General features: G+C 42.1%; 1 protein-coding gene across 1 annotated transcript in view; it reads right to left on the bottom strand.

Moving 5' to 3' along the window:
• The window catches only part of LOC144772309 (uncharacterized), a 209,218-nt gene that overhangs the window by 108,727 nt on the left and 79,554 nt on the right, over positions 1 to 20,937 (bottom strand). Inside the window, exon 2 of the mRNA XM_078656540.1 lies at positions 11,904 to 14,209. Within this exon, the coding sequence (XP_078512666.1) occupies positions 11,904 to 13,283 (1,380 nt within the window). The 5' untranslated portion in view covers positions 13,284 to 14,209. The remainder of the gene's footprint in view (positions 1 to 11,903; positions 14,210 to 20,937) is intronic.

The raw sequence follows: 20,937 nt of genomic DNA, 5'->3' as shown, positions 1-20,937 counted from the left end.
TTGGAATCTTGAGGCTAATACAAGCTGAACGTTCATGTGGCTACTGCTTGCTACCCACACTTTAAGCTCCTGCGCCAAGAACTGATGACAAACATTACCCCTTCACGTATAGCATGAGTTAGAAGAAGATACCCATTTAGTGCCAGAACTGCAGGGTGAAAAAACCTGGAACCAATCTTGGCTTCCCTGCTTGACCAAATTGTGTGATCTTAGGCAAATATTTTATTTACCTGGGTGCCTACTTTTTCTTCATTATTGCATGTAAGAGCATCAGGGAATAGGCAAGGTGAGGCTGTGTGTCATAGAACACATATCTTGTGTTTGATTTAATTGACTATAAAGTTGCTATATGAATTTAGGCCATATATAGGGTGTACATGACAACTGACCTACCTCTTAGGTCACTAATGGGATTGTTATCATGGCAGGAGGCATGACTGTTTCTAAGTTCATATTTAAAAACTGTCAGATTTATTAAATGATTTTCAATGCAGTGAGATATTCTGATTAACTAAGAGGAAATGCTTCGCTATGTTAAAGAAATATGCTTTCTGGAATTTTGGAGACTTTCTCATATTTTTGTATTACGTTTGCTGCATAATTTACACACCAGACATTATGAGGAACAGGCTTGTGCAAAGTCTGTTAGAGCCAAGCAATACACTTGCCTCAGACCACCCTGTTGACCTTTACACCTCTTATACTTCACAGTCAATATCTAGACTGCTATGTGTCTCCTTTGATCCAAATGGTACACATATGACTATCACTCTGTGGTCTACAGAGAGGCCAAAGATTGCATGAGCATGCTATGTGGACACCTTAATGACCAGTGAGAGGCACTGGGGAGAAGATGTAGCCTTACGGCTTGAGCGATCGACGTCCAAGCTGGGGAACAGTGTTCGAGCCTCGACAAAGACGGTGGAGAAGTGTCCCTCACTGGTTAGAGGAGGCAGTTATGAAGCAGAGGTCAGCCCGGGACCAGGGTTCAATTCCCGGCACGGCGGGGTCTTGAGTCCTAAAATGTCCATGGCTCGACAATTCTCGCTCCGGTGCCTACTCGATTTACGGGTTCACACTCTGCGACTCTGGGCAATAGCTTGCTTAATCTCCACAACGGCCCCTCGCGGCGGGATGCCTGGCTTTCACCTTGCGGATACCCTGCCGGGGTTATCTCACAGGGGAAAACCAGGACGGGTTCCCTAAGCAAGCGCTTAGAAACCGCTCGGTAATTTGCGCTACATAAATTCCTGTACATTTACATTTACATTTACAAAGACGCTCAACATCCTGTGATTCTGGGCAAATCATTTAATCTTTCAGACACAATTTCAGGGTGCTCAATCTTGCCCCCTCATAATACCCATCTACGCCCTAAACTCACTTAAACACTTGGAGGGAGGAAATTCAGCTTGCTTTATGGGCTGTACACAATTCATAAGCTGAATGAAAAAATAAGTTACTGAAAAACATCTGGTGAAATAAAATACTCGTAGGAAGAAGGGTTGGATATATCATTCAACACAAAGTCAAAAAAGTGGAATTACAACAGGGACTAAATTGCTGATCTGTATTACTTTTAGAGATCTTATACATATTCATGGGAAAACTGCTTTTACCTGCAACATAAAGGGCAAGAACATAGTAGTTGGTGTGAACCCACTAATATTTTCACTGGACCTACCCCACATAACCCCTTGGTCTCAGCCATTACATAACTGAAGCCTGCTTGATACCTGAGAGGCAAGTCATGCAAAACGCAAAGTGCACTCTGATGCCCAAAGCGACTGCTAAGTGGTCCATTAATTTTAAGCACCCCCACATCAGTCACACAGAAATGCTTTACTACGCTCCCGGTCCACTGGCCCTCCTCCCTTAAGCAGAAGGCCCATCACACAGTGCTCAATTGCCGGCCTCCTATATCTAAATTATTTACATAAAACACTCCAGCATCTGTCCCTAACTAGTGTCTGCAAAATACGATAGTTCTTGCACAAAATACCACCGAGTGTCCTCACACTTCTCTGAGACTACTTTCGGAGGGAGTCGCACTGCCTCTGCCAGGAATCTTCTTCATGTCGCCGGAGGCACAGCCAGAAGTGCCTGGCGGAGGGACTCCAGGCAAAAGCCCTGCTGTACTGATAACGATGTGCCTTCCTGCCGAGGCAACTGTGGCGGGAAGACCTCCAAACTCTAGCTCAATCTTGCCCCCTCATAATACCCATCTACGCCCTAAACTCACTTAAACACTTGGAGGAAATTCAGCTTGCATTATGGGCTGTACACAATTCATAAGCTGAATGAAAAAATAAGTTACTGAAAAACATCTGGTGAAATAAAATACTCGTAGGAAGCAGGGTTGGATATACCATTCGACACAAAGTCAAAAAACACTCAATCTACAGCTTTACTGACCACAAGCATTCCAACCAAACATACACTAGGACCAAAATCACCGAGATATTGCTAAGTGGTATGCAAATTAGGTATTTTCATTCTTATGCATAAGATTTCTTTTAAAACCAGTCAATGTTGTGATAAACCTTTTTCAGGAAAGTATTAGTTGTCTCCCACAAGAGTTTCAGGGTGGTGCTCAACACGCACTTAGATTCTTTTGTGCATTCTGCTAACGATACAGATCTAGCGCTATTTCCGGCACAGTCCTCCTCTCCAGAACTGCAAAACCACTTTAGATTGCCCTTGAGGGGAATTCCATTATACTGATATCATTAGATGTCCATCACTATGGTAAGTTGGTTCCTTCAGAGCGTCGAGCACTGCACACCCTTCCAGGACATGTCCTCTCCCATTATGCCTTTCCTTTGTCCCACAAACGATCCTGCTTTCACTCTCTCTCTGTTTTTCCCCTTTCGCACTGTCAGCACTTCATAGAGATGGACAAACCATTGGACCCAGATACCTGGCTCTGGCTTACTTTGAGGTCCTCTTGGAATCTTGAGGCTAATACAAGCTGAACTTTCATGTTTTTTGACTTACGGAGGGAGTCGCACTGCCTCTGCCAGGAATCTTCTATCATGTCGCCGGAGGCACAGCCAAAAGTGCCTGGCGGCGGGACTCCAGGCAAAAGCCCTGCTGTACTGATAACGATGTGCCTTCCTGCCGAGGCAACTGTGCGGGAAGACCTCCAAACTCTAGCTGGCAGAATCGAAGGAAAAGAAGTGAAAACATACCTTTTTTCTTGATTACCTTTCAGTTTCGCTTTTCTTAGTTGTCGACGGCGTTTTGACCCTAATAATGATGTAGGGTCTCTTCAGGACCTATAATTTTTGGGGACAGCTAGGGAAATGAAAAAAGTGTGTGTTTAGTATTGCCAGTCCAATACTGTGTCGGCAATGGATCATAATAATTATTCAATTGAGCTGGAAGAGATACAGGATTGTCGAATTGCTAGAATATTAGTGCTGTGAGTGAGGAACCATGTGCAGGTGAATTTAAAATATTTACTCGCTAGGAAACCCGGTCGGGTTCTGTTTGGAAAAATACAAAATCATATGGATTGTATTAAGTGGCGAATCAAAACAGTAGTGACAAAGGAAAGCAGTGGTTATGGTTGGATATATTCCTTTGTTACTTACCCCTATAGAGCATATCCCCAAAAATTGTAGGCCCTGAAGAGACCCTACATCCATATTTGGGTGGAAACGCCGTCGACAACTAAGAAAAGCGAACTGCTGAAACTAGCATTCTATAACTATATAGATGTTATGCATTGTGAAAAATGAGAGTGGTCGCTTTTTTGGATACAAAAACTTTATTTAAAACCTTTCACATATTGTTTCACAAACGTTATTTCTATGTTTTTGGTTCATAATTTTACTTGGGACACATTACACAACTGTAAATAGCCTTTAGTGTAACAATTGCTTTCACTGTATACTCATATTTAAATACAGTCTTTGAAAAAACACAATCTGTGTTTTTGGGTTGTTTGTTCTATTTGACATCTCACCTAAACCCTGCCTATACATGCGATTTTTCGCCTCTTCTCCATTCTATTATTAAGTATCATCTCCACAGAAGCCATTATATTTCTTATAATAAGATCTATATCAGGCCATTAGTCTTGACAAATAGTTTATTTCGCAGGTCACATTTGCGGTTTTAAATCTGCACTTAGACTGCAGGGGCAGGTCTGGAAACATGCTGCGCCTTGTCTCATTAGTGGTGGCACAATTTTTGCTGAATCACACTAGTGATTTTTAACTTACAGGCCCGGATTACACAGGCTACCATACACTAGGGACTTATAGGTAAGCTATATGTGGCAAATACAATTTGTAAACAAATAAACAATATTTTAGAGGTCAAAGCACATGTAGTGTATCCTGGGTAGCAGGGTCCCAATGTACAGAGTCCATAAACCCACAGCTTCAGTTCAAAACATTTGGGGTGATTATGCACAAAGAGGTTTTGTCTTACAGCTGTTAGCGGTGGTATTATCATCTTCAAAACTTTCTTAAGTTGTTGAATCAGTCTGCGATCTGTCGGAGGGGAAGATGTTTTTATGGAAGTAAACATTCAATCTGTTTCATCCTCAGTCATGGGAACAAATGTAGACGGGATTACCCTGACAACTGAAACAGGTCCCAACCACTGACTAGCAATACACGGTGTGCTGCCACCTGAGCTCTATCTTCTAGACCAACGACAGTAGTCCAATGTTAGTGAAATGGTGGCATGCTTGAAACGACAGGTCCAGGAAGCTTTTCATGTTGAGGGACAGTCCTAGTCCTCTTCACGCACTAGATTAGAATGAAACCACAACCAAAATCAAAACCTGGATCCCAGATCCTCTCATTTGAAGACAGAGTGAGGAAACACATCTGTACACCCAGCAAGAGACATTCCCATCCCAACAGGGTGCTCCAATCATCCCCCAAGACTTTCCTAGAAAAGACAAAAGGAATAGCAGCCTGGAACAGTTCTTCCTTGAAAACAAGGTAGTATCAGCCCTGAGCGGTTTTCCAGAAAACGAATCATTGGCACCACCTGTCAGCTCGACAATAGCTCAAATCTATAATCGATTACATTTTTGCACAAATATACCAGCACAAACACCAAGCGGTGATAGCAACATACAGCTGGTGTATATATCTCAATGTAGAATTGGAACTTGTGAATCAAAAGGTGGATACGTTAGGGACTGGTCAACACAGATCACCTGTCATTCTTCATGTCCCAATATCATCAATCGATCAAGCGACAGTGGAGGAGTTTGTGCAAAGTAAAACACCTCATCAGATTGGGCAGATTTTATTAGAACCTATGAGGAATCCACAGCAAACGTTATCATGGCTATCACGTCGAATTTCTGCCAACAATCTTAAAAAGGAAAAATAGAAAATCAACACTGATTGATGACGAAGCCAAAAAAACAAAATCAGAGCTTTATTAGGCCTTAAGGCAAAATTACATTGAAACCATCAAGAACAGGGTACAAAAAGCTAAATCAAACTAATAAAACTCAATGCGAAAAGCAGCAATGGTATCTCCTTATCGAGGAAGCAGTTGTCAGTAATGCTAAGTCATTCTGGTTATTATTTTTTATTTATTTATTTTTAAGGTTTTATATAGCACGGACCAGACCCCGGAGGGTATCAGAGCGCTTTACCAAAGCATCGTTACGTTACAAGTTACATCAGTTACATGAGCATAGTAAAGTACAGTAAACAAAAGCAGAGTTGTGAGAATTTGTAGGAGGGAGGGGAGAAATGAGCCATAGCAGGGAGATGAAAAAGAAACTGTGCCCAATGTCCGGCTGGGTAGGTGACAGCCAAGGGTGAAACCAGGGCCAATCTCCTCTATAGCTGTCTAGCAGCTCCACCCGGCATCAGCGCTGTTGCTCAGGTCTCAGTGTTCAGGAAAAGCAGGTTAATGGTGTCAACGTATCAACTCAGCTGTACCAGCTTAAGAAGGAGTAGGATATTTTAAAACAATTTTCTACAATTATAGCCATGGCTCTGAACATCAGAGACCAGAGGATGCACATCCAATCATCCTGGCAGGCTAGATTACACCCGATAAAGTATAATATGCTTTCCAGAATTGTGAAAAACAAGCTTGGTCATAACCTCTTAGGAGTAAAGGCGAGATCTCAGAACCAAGCTCATACAGTCCGGTTAAAAACAAATATTTTAGATCATATAAATGAATTGCCATAAGAAAAAACTTTCTAAACCTAATGCAAGGCAGCTTCGGAGGTGGTCCATTGACAATCAGTCAGATGTTCAATCTCCAACATTCTTTCTATGAGTTTTCTACCTAGAGAGAAATAACCTTGTATAGTGCTTTTTGGGACGTTTCACAGAGTTTTAGTCTGGTCTTCAACATCCATGCTTAGAAATAACAGCCAGATTCTAAACAGATTCTAAAGCACTTCAGGGTAGGCCTAAATGGCACAGGATGCACAACATTTGCACAGACAAAAGTACTCAACCAAGGTTGCATCTTGACTCTCTTCTGTTCAATTTCTATAGGAATGACAGAATGACATGCATAGCAAGCTACTTACAGCATTTCCTGATGACCCTAAGAATAAGCAACGCAAGCAATCCACTGTTTTTCTATGCAGATGTCCCAAGACATTTCTGTATACCAAAATCTATAATCATGATCTAGGAATCAAGATGCAGGAGGACACCTTGCAAACAATTTAATTTAGGTAACCAAAGATTAGAAAACAACAAAGACTTTTAAATAACTGGTTTGATAATGTCCAGCCAGTTATCTTGACGCAATGACGTGGCGAAGGCCTTAGCAAAGAAACAGCTAAAAGAATTCTACAAGCTGCTAACAGACACGACCAAAAAGCCTAAAAACAAAGATTGATATCATCCTGTCAGCATTACGTCGATTAAACAGGAGTTTGTGGAATAAATTACTTGGTTTCCTCCATGCAACAGCCATTGCCGCATTAGAAAAAGATCTAGGCTATGCATAAACCGAAGAGACACAAATGCACACCCTTTCTAGGCCGGGGACATCTCATCAGGTAATTGGCATGCGTATGAATGGATACTGCTCAGAATCCACTTTGTGCTACTATGTAGAATTTGACATTCTGCTCACAAAAGTTCAATATGGCTGGTAGAAAAAAAAACTATGGTGAGGAACATTAAATGAGCAACGATGAAATGTTTGTTTAACCTATCAGAGGAAGCTGTGAGAAAATCCTCCCTTCATGGCGGTTTCTGTCACTAGGCACACTGGAGAAAAATCAAGAATTAATAAATCTAAAATGATTTAAAAACAAGTTGTGCTCAGTTCTGTTGAATAATGACATGGGCTGATAAGCCAAACTTTGTGGAAAGATTAATTTTTGTTATAACCACTGTTTAACATTTAACAAATGTAGGTCAGAAAGCATGAGTGTCCAACTGTAATCATACTTTATAGTTCTTTCAATGTTTAATGTCTATGAAGTGTCTCAATGTGTTCTTAATACAAATGTCACAAACTTGTTGTGTATAATAAAATGCTGTTCTTTTTCAGAAATATTGGTGTCTATGCTCGTCAGGGGCAACTGCAATGCTGTTTGTACAGAAGCAGAACACAAGGTTCCTTCACATCTCTCAGTTACATCTGATCATGATATCATTACCAACATCATCATACACAGTAAATAACCATTCAACAATTCTGTAGCTTTCATATCTCTTTAGCACCTTCTCTGTAAACTAGGACCTACACTCCGCTTCCAAAGCGGAGGCATATACAAAGTACAAAATATATCGGGACAAGGATCTTGTAGTGCACGGGTAATTCTAGTACGGCCCGGCAAGTTGCAGACATCCTACCTGTGTTTAAAAAAATAAATAAATAGTGTTAGCAAACACAGCAGCCCGGACTTTGAGAGACTCTGCTTCGTGGGGGCTGGAGGATTCAGTGATTGTCAGAGTGGAGATGCAGTGGTGCTAAAAGGTGAAATACAACAAAGCATCATTAACATGTTAATGGTATTTTAAAGACCTGTGAAGTACTCGGGTGCGGCTGTGTGTGTGCGCCGGGAAGCTGTCTCAGCCGGGCTGAGGGTTGACACACACACACACACACACACACACGGGGTGAGATGACAGAGGGAAGGAGAGAGACAGAGGGAGAGGGAGGGAGACAGAGGGTGAGCGAGAGAGGGCTACAGAGAGAGTCAATCAGGGGGAGACCGAGGGAGGGAGACAGAGGGAGAGAAAGGAAGGGAAACAGAGACAGATCGGGAGGGAGACAGAGAGAGTGGGAGACAGAGAGAGTGGGAGACAGAGGGAGACAGGGAGGGAGACAGAGGGAAACAGAGGGAGGGAGACAGGGAGAGAGATGTGTGTATGCCGGGTCTGGTGGCTCAGTGGACGAAGGCGCCTGCTGCAGGGATCTGCGATCAACCTCAGGTCACAATTATTTTGCTTTAGCCCCGCCCCTCCAGCTCTCACCCCGCCCCCACCGGTGCGGCCCTCAGCCACAAACCACACTGTAAATTTGACCCAGAGAGAAATTTTGTGACTACCCATGCTGTAGGGCATCCGAGGCTGTTTTTATTACTGCCATCTCACCATGCTCCATGAGATGGGCTGTTCAATTTTATCACACTAACCCAGTGCTTAATTTGTAAAATAATAAGTGCCGGGGCTCATAGGTTTTCTCAAAAGCGTACAGGCAGGCTGTGGAGTATTTAGTTGTGGTGCACGTGCAATAAAGATAACCACATCACAATGCCCTTCCCGTGCAGAGTAAAGAGTTGTAGGGAGCCTTTTCAAGCAGATCAAAGCACCCGTGCGTTTTATTTGCACAGAATACACATATGAACCTTGGTTTGCCGTTCAGACTTCTTGAGGTGTGCTTTGCCAAGCAAAATATCTGGCTCTCACATGCTTTGGTGTAGTGATTAGCTGGAGAATACTGAAAGAATTCTCCTTACCTTTCATTCTACAGGTCTCAGCACACCGTACTCCTGTAATCGTGCATATTCACAAGCCACGTGTTTACTGACTAATCTACCTGGGATCGCCAGGCTAATTTGGGCCTTTCGTTTTTCATAATGCACGTGTATTTGTATAATTTTCCTCCGTCTGCATCAGATGACGTACAAATCGAGCAAACACAAACACCACCCTGTCAGCCCCTTAGACCTTCAGAAACCAATAGGGAGCTACTGAAGGCCCACATGACAGGTAACAGACACGAAGATTCCATCGTACTTCCGATCTTTACTCCCTGAAGAGGATCTCTAACTTTCTTGGAAGGAGAAGGGTTTTAACCGCGGAAATATAGATGGCTCATGGAGAGACGGTTTGCTTTTTTTACTTTTAAAAAAGCTTGAAAATGAAATCCAGTCAGCGGTGTGCCAGCCTGCATTGACGAATGTGTGAGAGTGAGAGCAGCACAGACGATGTAGGAAGAGCGTTGTGCATATATTTTTTAAAACATTACATTCACCACCACTGCCGCGTAAAAGAAATGTATAGTCCCGGTCCTGTAAAAAAAGTGACAGTGCTAAGCACAGGAAAGCACCGGCAGAACTCACAAATATTCAGAAGAGAGACGGCCTTTTTGTAATTCTGTAAATGGCAGATCTTGAGAGAAACAATTGTCAAAATGCAGTGATGCAATAAATAACAAGCATCACTCAGGAAGGGTGACTGGAGGGAATTACTCATTTTAATTTAATTTCCAGGAACAGATCTGTCCCTTTGTTTCAGATTTCTTTGTCCCAGATATCTTTCCTCATTGTGTGCCTCAGATCCAGAAGTGGCCTAGCAAATGAAGGACTCCAACGAAGGGAGTCACTTCATCAGTGCATTAACTGATTTTCAGATCCAATTAAAGGTTTCATGTTAATCTAATAATGTCTCAAAAATTGATTCATGTTAACAAAAATATATGTAGCACCTTGAAGCGAAAAGCTCAGTTTCAAGCATTCATAAGGTACAGAGATGCATTATGTTATATATTTGACTTCGCTTGACTACAGAATGTGGTGGTTAAACAGCAGTTTAGAAATAATAGTAATTTCATAATTATCTGTAGCTCGTGGCCCCAGTGTTTCTGCCATACTGTAAACTGTATGTTACGAGTAATATATTGTTTCATGGTTTTATTTTGACCTTTCATAACCACATATAACTGTTTATGCCTCTACTTTGATCAGTATGATGTTTCTGTAGTACCTGGTATTTTTTACTTTATGTTAAATTCTGCCCAATTGTCTAATTTCTATCTGCTTGATCTGTTGTTAAATGGTTATTCAGTCATTATGCATGTATTCCTGATTTCTCTTTGTGTACTGGATGTGTTCTATAACAGTTTTGAAATGTACATTGTACAGCCACATGAAACTATGAAATCAGCACTTACTCATCTCTCCAAGCTGTACAGTATTCTGAACATTTGGGTCACTGCTGTTGTCATTACCTCTGTGGACGAAGGATGGTTTACTGTAGACATGCAAGATTCCTTAATGTCCAAGCCGCTGTCATTTATTTTTCAACTAGATTCTTGTTAAAAGGCTAAATATTTACAGGAGTTCCTCTTTCCCTATTCTGAACATCCTGAAGCAATGCGAGAGGACACTTTTACTTGATTTTCTTACCACATTCAGAACATGCATGCAGTTTCTCTTGTGTATTATAAGTGATATCTCTGTAATTAATATTTTGCTGGATTCAAAGTATTTACACTATTTCCATTTATGGTGTCTGTCATGATGACCCTATGTAGGTAAAGACATTTGCACTTAGAGCCTGAGTATAAGCTGGTTGTAATTTTCTGTCCCAATGTGCTAATCCCTGTTTACTCTTAGGTTGGAATTACGAGTTTGAAGGTATTCAACGCATCTGATATTTATTGGATGTTAAATAGCTCAAACTTCAGGTCAAATCTGCTTAAAGTTAACAGGGGATAACATACGGGTTTTACCGTATCATCTAGATTTTGGTGCGCTAAAGACCAAAACATGCATGTTATTCCCAGCAAACTTGTAATAGGTGTACCTTAGGGCACCTGATAATTAATGAACCACATGGTATCAGTATTTATTTGTGTCAATAAATAATGACTCAACTCGTAATCAGGCCCTTAATATATATAAATATGATTTCTTTCATTTATCTCTTCTCAGGTGGGGTAATAGATGATGCTTTTCCTTGAAAGTGTTGTCACATTAATTAAATGTGCATGGTTTCTCGGTTGTAAATTATCTCAATTGTCACTGGATCTACACATGTAGTTAAGGTGTGTGGCTTCTCAGATGACACAACAGATTACCTTTTTGATTGAAAGCTTTATAACATATAGGACATTTGTATGGTTTCTCTCCACTGTGAATCCTCTGATGTATCATCAGGGTGCTCTTTCTAATAAAAGCCATGTCACATTCAGAACATTTATACGGTTTCTCCCCTGTGTGGATTTTCTGATAAAGTGAAAGGCTATACTTTCTGCTGAAAGCCTTGTCACATGCTTTATAACGTATGATTCGTCACAAATATAGAACATATGTAGGGTTTCTCTCCGGTGTGATTTCTCTGGTGTACTAATAGTTCATTCTTCAGAATGAAAGCCTTGTCACAGTCAGAACATTTATATGGTTTCTCTCCAGTGTGATCGCTCAGATGGCGCTTTAGAAGAAATCTGGTTTTGAAACCCTTATCACATTCAGAACATTTGTATGGAGTCTCACCGCTGTGAGACAAGCAATGTATCCTTAACACTCCTTTAGTGATGAAAGCCCTCTCACATTCAGAACATCAGTAAGGTTTTGTCCCAGTGTGAACTCTCTGATGTATTATCAGCTGTGACCTTGTACTGCAAGCTCTCTCACATTGAAAACATTTATATGGTTTTTCCCCAGTGTGTTTTCTTTCATGTGATGATAAATCCCTCTTTTCCTTGAAAGCCTTTTCACATTCAGAACATTTGTAAGGTTTTGTCCCAGTGTGCACTCTTTGATGTATTTTCAGCGGACCCTTTGACCTGAAAGCCTTATCACATTGCGAACATTTATAGGGTTTCTCACCGGTGTGAATTCTCTGGTGTCTGGATAGGTCATCTTTTCTGCTAAAACGCTTTTGACATTCAGAACATTTATATGGTTTCTCACCGGTGTGAATTCTTTGATGCATTATTAGCTGGTCCTTCGTGATGAAACACTTGACACACTCACAACATTTATGTGGTTTCTCGCCAGTGTGTGTTCTCTGATGTCGTATCAGATTGTTTTTGTGACGTAAAACCTTATTACATTCAGAACATTTATATAGTTTTTCCCCAGTGTGAATTCTCTCATGTGAAGATAATTCACGTTTTATATTGAAAGTCTTGTCACATTCAGTGCATTTATATGGTTTTTCTCCTGTGTGATCATTCTGATGTCGCATTAGTTGAAGTTTGGTTCTGAAACCCTTGTCACACTCAGAACATTTGTAAGGAGTCTCACCGCTGTGAGACATGTGATGCAGCCTTAAATTCCCTTTTGAAGTGAAAGCCTTTTCACATTCAGAACATTTGTAAGGTTTTGTCCCAGTGTGAACTCTTTGATGTATTATTAGCTGTGCCTTTGTACTGAAAGCCTTCTGACATTCAGAACACTTATATGGTTTCTCCCCTGTGTGGATTCTCTGATGGACTGAAAGACTAATCTTCTGCTTGAAAGCCTGGTCACATTCAGTACATTTATATGGATTCTCCCCTGTGTGGATTCTATGATGTATATGCAGAGAATTAGTATGGCTGAAAGTCTTATCACATTCAGAACATTTATACGGTTTTTCTCCAGTGTGTGTTCTCTGATGTTTTATCAGATTTGCATTCTGACTGAAAGTCTTATTACATTCTGAACATCTATATGGTTTTTCCCCAGTGTGGATTCTCTCATGTGATGATAATTCACTCTTTTCCTTGAAAGTCTTGTCACATTCAGAACATTTATATGGTTTCTCACCTGTGTGGATTTTCTGATGCACTAAAAGACTAGTCTTCTGCTTGAAAGCCTTGTCACATTCAGTACATTTATATGGTTTCTCCCCCGTGTGGATTGTCTGATGTACACACAGATGATGCTTTCGCCCGAAAGTCTTATCACATTCAGAACATTTGTACGGTTTTGCTCCAGTGTGTGTTCTCTGATGTTTTATCAGATTTGCATTCCGACTGAAAGTCTTATTACATTCTGAACATCTATATGGTTTTTCCCCAGTGTGGATTCTCTCATGTGATGATAAATCACTCTTTTCCTTGAAAGTCTTGTCACATTCAGAACATTTATATGGTTTCTCCATAGTGTGATTTCTGTGATGTATGCTAGTTCACCCTTTTGATTGAAAGCCTTATTGCATTACGAACATTCACATGGATTCTCACCAGTATGAGTTTGTTGATCTATCTTCAGCTGTGCCTTTGTAATGAACGTCTGATAACGCTCACTGCAGTTAATATGGTCTTGGTTCAGTTTTGCCTGACTTTTGTCCAATGAGAGAGACATTTGTGAAAAAGTCTTTACATTTGACACAGTAAAATGCTTTTTCTTCCGTATGATTTTGTTTGCCTGCCATCAAATGGCTTTTTCTAACAGACGGCTAAGTAAACACTGCAGATTTATTTTGTTTTAGGATGCTGGGATCCCGTTGATGTTTTCCTAATGGGTATTTATATAGAAACCTATGTCACATTTAGAGCATATGCGAGCCTTCTCCATAATGCACACATTGAGTTTAAACAATAAATTCCTTGTAATAAAAAATCCTAGAGACTCTGGGCAAATGTGTGTAGCTTCTCCTGTGTCAGTCCAGGTTAGTACTTTCAAGTTAGGTGCAGTTAACGAACACAGAGTTGTTTTCCTGGAAAGATGCACTATATGCCATACATTGGTGTGGAATTTCTCTCATGTGGGTCCATTGATGGATTAGAGTTCCTTGGAATGTTAATTTGTAGTCATACTCATGAGATAATCCTTACTCCTTTGTTGTGGCATACTATGTCCCTTTCATGAGGCGTCCATTGGTGTTTGCTACCAATTTTGCACAGAAAAAGGTTGTTTGCCCAAGGAGCGCATATGGCTAACAATTACATAGAGATTCTTTAGTGGAATAAAGTCCCAAAAAACAGTTTCGTAAATTTCGAGAGACTACTGTCTCAAAAGTTGAATTGCAGTACCTGGTGTTCACAATATTCCTCTGACCATAACTATTGTTCTGGTTTTCTTTCACTTCAGGGACAAAAAACAAGATATAAGCATTAGCATTTTATGAGCCAAAAAATACAAATATCAGCATTGTTTTATTTTTTATATAGATATGAAGTAAGAAAAGCCAGGATTGCTTCTGTTAGTTATAGTCACAACACATTAGCATAGAACTAGTATAAACAATCTGGTGACCTCAGTATTTTATTCATTTATAAACCAAAAGATTAGCACATTTGTAATGAGATCCAAAGCACATTGATAGTCAGCCACTAGCAATGGTCACAACACAAATTATAATGGACACTGAGATATCTGTAATCCAATTACCAAACACATAATAAGAAACACAGTTTAAATTGGTAAACATGACTGCTAACAAAATGGATTAAAACAAAAACTCGGATGTCTAATCCAATAATTACGGCATAAATTGACATTGACATATAGACATTATCATTAAATGGTGATTTCAACACGATGTATTGGTATGAATAAGAAAGCTTCTAAGACCTTTATTCCAGTTATTTGAGGAGCACAGCAATACCAACTACAGTTTTCTAATGCTAAAGAAGAGAAAGCTGAAGCCAGAGGTTAAGGTTTTACGGAAGAGATTGCCACGTTTTTAGGTGTTTTGTACAAACAATGTTATCAGGCATCGATCAGAGACATAAAGGAAGAGAATTCCACAGTTTGGCAATAGTGACTGAAAAGCACACACACATTTCTGGGATTTGAAATTGGAGGGCTGTAGAGGAACGAAGAGTTCAGGTTAGAGAGTATGAACATAACTCCTTGATGAATGTTTCTAAGCACAGTATAAAACCTAAACAATGATAAATGAGATCTAAATTGCTGAGCAAAAACAAAGATACCTTCTAATCCATTGATTAAAGCTTTAATTAACACAGTAACTAAGGGCCTAATCCAGTGTTTGGCAGTTGTACTACCATCCACCAAACTTAAAGATCACTGCCGGACACACAGTTAACATACTAAACGTTTGGTGGACAGCCGCTGTTGGTTCTAGCATTCATTCACCAAAATTAACTAACGTTTTTAGTTTTCAAAAAGTGGGAATATGTAATTGCAAACAAAAAACTATTCACCGCAATACGCAGGGACTTTTTCCCCCTCGGTATGGGAGTTATTATGTGGTTTTTTGCCCTTTGATCGCCAGGTTATACTGCCAGGTAACAGCGAGACAAAAACACATCACAACGCATTGTTTACCGTACGTAAAATGGGTGGTGTTATGCCCTTCGTCAGACGGCTCCTTCTCTGCTGTGCTGCCTGAGGGTGCTTTCCATCAACAGAGCAACGGGGGATTTGTTCACAGAAAGTTGTCAATTCTCCTGACTTTATTAGGGTGGGAAGACCGTTGGGTTGGGTAAAAGCGTACTCTGTCACTTTTGTGACTAAATAGGTTTCTTCACCAAACTCTAAAATCGGGCCACAAGATGCCTGTGATCAGATGCGCACATAACTGAATTAAACTGAAACCAAGATATCTGTGATGTAATCACTGTGTCAACGGCAATTACTCCTAACCTGAAGATCTTATGTCTCAGTAGCACATAAACTGAATTAAAATTGTATTTATTAATGGTTATATGAATGCTATAACTATGCTTTTATGGTTTCAACTGAAATAAAGTATTTGATTGGAATATAAAGCTGTAAACAGATTAGCACAAATTCAAGTTTAACATAAATAAATTCAGCAACAATGTACAAGTTAAAAACAATAAGCATAGCCTTAGTAGTTGCCTCTACATAAGCTTTTATCAAAAACTGCAACCCTGTAAGGGATCCAAAATTGTATTCCTTCCTTGGGGTTGGTGAAATATGATTAGTATTTTTAAAGGTGTTCCACTTTACACTCTAAAATGACATGCTGCTCATGATACAACTAGTAGTGACTCACTTCCCTTAAATTCCTCTAATATCCCAGAAACGTTATTAAAGGGAGCTGAACCATGTACTGAGCATGTGCAGAAGTCCCTCAACACATATAAGGCTATAAGCTGCAAGGGAGTGCCTCAGATGTGCCATAGGCAGGCCTGTCTGTGCTTTTATGCCCCTAATCATACCATGAAATTCTGCTTCTTTCCTATAAAGGTAAGCTGACTGTTCTTACTTACCTATGATCAACTACATTCATTGGCAAGCGTTGTCCACTCCCATTCTCAGATGACTAGGTCTCATTTATTTTCCCCACCATCTGCCCAGCATCATATTGTCACAAAATTGAACACCAACACACTATCCACATACCTGAAGATTGTAATATCATAATAACCAATAGATCACATGAGAGGCGTGGTTGCCATTACCCATCGTTCTGACCTTCAAATCCTGTCCTCCTCATACCCAGACTCTCTACTTCAGGAAGCCCTGGCACGTTCATTACATTGGACTAATAAATCTGTGCAGCAAATTCTGCCATACCGCCAACTGAACTTTGTCATTTCGAAGCTCCATGGACTATACAGCCAACTAAACGTTGCTATTTCCAAGCTCCATGATTTACAAGTCTTCCTCTGCAAGTTAGTCATCAATAAAGACCTCATTATTGCACTTCAGTGGTTTGAAAACCCATCACGTGTATCTGAAATTTTCTACACCACTCTAAATATAGACTGACTTAAACTTCAATCGCAACAACCCTCACATTAAGAAGGTCATTTTTTTGAACGTCTATTCAGTACAGACTACATGTACACATTTTAAAGGCCCTTCCAGCTCTCTAGTCAGATCATTTTACTGTTACATTTGAAGTCATCTTTCATTCTTCGCAAATAATATTACTGTTCCTGTCCTAAACCTACCGGGAACTGGAAAAAATTGGTTGCCTCTCTTTTTAAAAAGCTCCTGACTAAAGTTATTTCCAGTCAAACATGGACTGAAATTGTTGTATATGCTTTTACCAAAATGCTTAAAGAGACGCTAGCCAAAATTCTTAACCTTCATATTCTCTTATAAGTCTCTTCCCCCTGTTGGACAAGCTACTTACCTTCTGTAATGCCTTATCGGGTATAGATATGATCAAGCCACAGATTCCTTACCTTTGAAATTCCTGGTGTAAAGCTGGATCCGGACGTAGTATCCCTGCGTGCCAAAAGGTGGCGTCGGTCGACTCCATGTTACGTTGTAGGCGTCGGGTTCGTCGTCGTCGTGACGTCCATGTCGTCTATATAGGCGCCGCCCTAGTGAGCTGACATCAGTACTTTTCACGACAGAAGCGCAGAGCCATGAAGTGACTGACCATGGCGTGCCAAAAACAACTAGGGTAATGAAGGAGAAACAGCCCTAACACTAAATCAATCCGCAGTGCAGGGAGACTGGGTGGGTCGGTAAGGAATCTGCAGCTAGATCATGTCTCTACCAGATAAGGTGTTACTGAAGGTACATAACTTGTCCATCTGATATAGACATGTAGCTGCAGATTTCTTACCTATGAACAAATACCCAAGCAATACCAACCCTGGAGGGGGGACTGCAGAAAGGTTTCCGACCAAGAAGTCCTGCAAAACAGAGCGGCCAAAGAGGGTCTTCCTGCGGACTTGAGGATCCAGGAAGTAGTGTCTGGCAAACGTGTGTAGAGACGCCCACGCGGCCGCTTGGTAGATGTCAGAAACCGGAACACCACACTGGAGAGCCGTGGTGGCTGCTTTCGCCCTGGTAGAACGGGCTCTAAGGCCTTCAGGAGGTTGTCCCTTCTACAAGGTGTAGCATATTTTCATGCAAAGGATGACCCAGCGTGAAATAGTCCTTTTCTGAACTGCTCACCCCTTCTTTGCTCTCACATACCCTATGAAGATTTGGTTGTCCACCCTGAACTCTTTTGTACAATCAAGGTAGAACAATAACGCTCTTTTTGAGTCCAAACGGTGGAGACGCTCTTCTTCCTTGAAAGGATGCAGAGGTGCATAGAAAGTGGGCAGAGAAACAGATTGGGCCAAATGGAAAGGTGTTACCACCTTTGGCAGAAAAAATGCCCTTGCTCAGAGCACTTCTTTGTCTGGAAACACGGTCAGGTAAGGAGGTTGAGATGACAGTGCTGGTAGTTCGCTCACCCTTCTGGCAGAAGTAATTGCCACTAAAAAGGCTGTTTAAATAGTGAGCAGCGGGAGGGGACAATTGAGCAGATGTTCAAATGGTGCGTACATCAAAAAACGTAAGGACCAAAATAAGCTTCCATTAGGGGATAATAAAAGGCAAAGGGGTGAACATATGGTTAAGCCGATTCAAAAATATGTGAGCAAGAGGAGAATTGAAAAGAGATGGCTGATCGGGCAGCCAAACAAAAACAGACACAACTGACAGGTTGCCCTTCAGAGTGCCCAGAGCAGAGCCCTGCTGGGCCAACGAGAAAATATAAAAAGACCTCTGATGGGGAAGCAGACAAAGGGTCAATAGAACATTCTGTACAGTATTTACAAAACATTTGCCATCTGCAGGTGTGTACCAATTTTGCGGAGAGACGCCTGGCTGTCAAAATAACTTCAAAGACTTCGGCAAGAAGGTAAAAAGCTGTCAACTGTCTGCTAATTCTCCAAGCAAGGAGGCGGAGTGGACAGGTTCGGGTGGAGGACCCTCCATTGCTGCTTGGATAGAAGATCCTCCTGAAGAGGCAGCCTGACCGAAAGATCGTTGCTCATCTGTAGAAGCTTAGGATACCAGACTCTCAATGCCCAGTCTGGAGCCATAAGGATGTCTTGGGCCCTGTTGCTCCTGATCTTCTTGAGCACTCTGGGTAGGAGTGGTATGGGAGGAAAGGCGTATAGAAGGCCTGTGCTCCACCTATGCATTCTTTTCAGAGGCGAACAGATCTAACCAAGGCTCTCACCACTTTAGAAAAAGACCTTGCACCATCTCCGGATGGAGACACCACTCGTGATCCGCAAGGCACTGGTAGCTTAGTTCATCTGCACTGGCGTTCATAGAACCCGCCAGATGTTGAACCACCAAGGGAATGCCCTGTTGTTTAGCCAAGTCAGAGATGCAGCGCCTCCTGACAAAGGGTCCACAACCCCATTTTGCCCTGTTTGTTGCAGTACCACATAGCAGTAGTGTTGTCCGTGAACACTTGAACTAGACTTCCCTTGTGGGATGGTAAAAAGGCATTCAATGCCAACCGGATCGCACAAAGCTCCAACAGATTGATCTTGAGCTTGGCTTCCGCCGTAGACAAGAGTCCTCTGATCTCAACCTCTCCCAGATGGCCACCTCAATCCAGGAGGGACGCATCCATCACTACAGTGAGATCTGAGTGGGGATGGGGGGGGTGTGGGGGGGGGGGGTCTGCCTGTGACCCAATTGTGGTTTGTCAGCCAACACTGCAAGTTGTTCATGGTGCGTTCCGATATCTGAACTAGGTCGGTGAGATTTCCTTGATGCTGCACCCATTGGAACTTCAAGTCCCACTGCAAAGCCCACATGTGCCATCTGGCATGGTCCACTAGCAAGATGCAGGAGGCCATGAGGCCCAACAGCCTCAGAGTCAGTCTCACCGAAATCCAGGATAGAGGCGGAAACTTCGGTATCATAGCCTGAATATCCTTGACTCGGCAGTCAGGAGGATAGGCCCAAATCTGCACTATGTCTAGAACTGTTCTGATGAAAGGGAGCGTTTGAGACGGAATCAGTCGTGACTTCGGCACATTAATAGTGAGCCCAGGGGATTTGCCGCAGTCTGGGGGTGGAAGTCGACTGCTTTGGATGAGGCCGCCTTGAACAATCAATCATCAAGATAGGGGAAGACTGGAACCCCTGATCTCTGCAGATGGGCTGCGACCACCGTCATCACCTTGGTGAACCCCCGAGGGGCACTGGTGAAGCCGAAGGGGAGCACGGCAAACTGAAAGTTCTCCTTTTTTGAGGAAGTAGTCGAGGGCTCTCAGGTCTAGGATAGGACGAAGGACACCATGCTTCTTCACAACCAGAAAATAGGGGCAGTAGCAATCACAGCCTCTCTCTGGTCCGGGGACCCTCTCTATGACTCTCTTGGCCAAGAGTCTTGAATACCGGGCGAATTAAGGCAAGGTGATCCTCCGTCAGCCAATCGTAAGTCAAAGGCATGGAGAGAGGAGTAGTCTCAAACGGGAGGGAGTAGTCCCTAAAGGACTATTTGCAGCACCCACCCGTCCAAGGGGATATCGCGCCAGTGGTGGAGGTGATGGCGTATCCTGCCACGAAACTGAACATCCATGATAAAGAAGGATCGGACTAGGAAGGTTTTGCGGTGGAGGAGGGGGCTGTCGCTTGATCTGACTTCTGGCTGCCCAACCCATGGAGTCGGGGTGAACTGCATTCGAGGCCCCGCAGCGGTTGCTGGACTTGCGGGGTCCTCTGGCTGGAATAGGGTTGGCATTGTTGTAGCCCCTTCCTTAGCCACGAAAGAGGCGAAAAGCAGACACAGGACGGGATGATGTGGAGAGGCCTAAGGACTTGGCCGTAGCCCACCAGTTCTTAAAATGCTCAAGCACTGCATCTGCCTTGTCTCCAAAGGATTCAGGAGCCATCAAAGGACATGTCCATAAGGTTAGCTTGGAAATCCCCTGAAATGCCAGATATCCTCAGCCAGGCGTGGTGCCTCGCGGCCAACATCAAGGAAATCGCTCTGTCTGTTGTATCTAAGCCACATTGTATGGCAAACTTAGCCGTATCTCTCCCGTCTGTAATGGCTTGGAAGACCAGAACTCAGTCCTCCTCCGAGTCTCTGGGAAGCACTTGCCAACCGTATCCCA

This window comes from Lissotriton helveticus, chromosome 8 (genome assembly GCF_964261635.1).
Source record: "Lissotriton helveticus chromosome 8, aLisHel1.1, whole genome shotgun sequence".
In the NCBI taxonomy this organism is placed as follows: domain Eukaryota; kingdom Metazoa; phylum Chordata; class Amphibia; order Caudata; family Salamandridae; genus Lissotriton; species Lissotriton helveticus.
The sequence above is the reverse complement of the archived record's forward strand: the minus strand, read 5'-3'. Positions and strand labels throughout refer to the sequence as shown.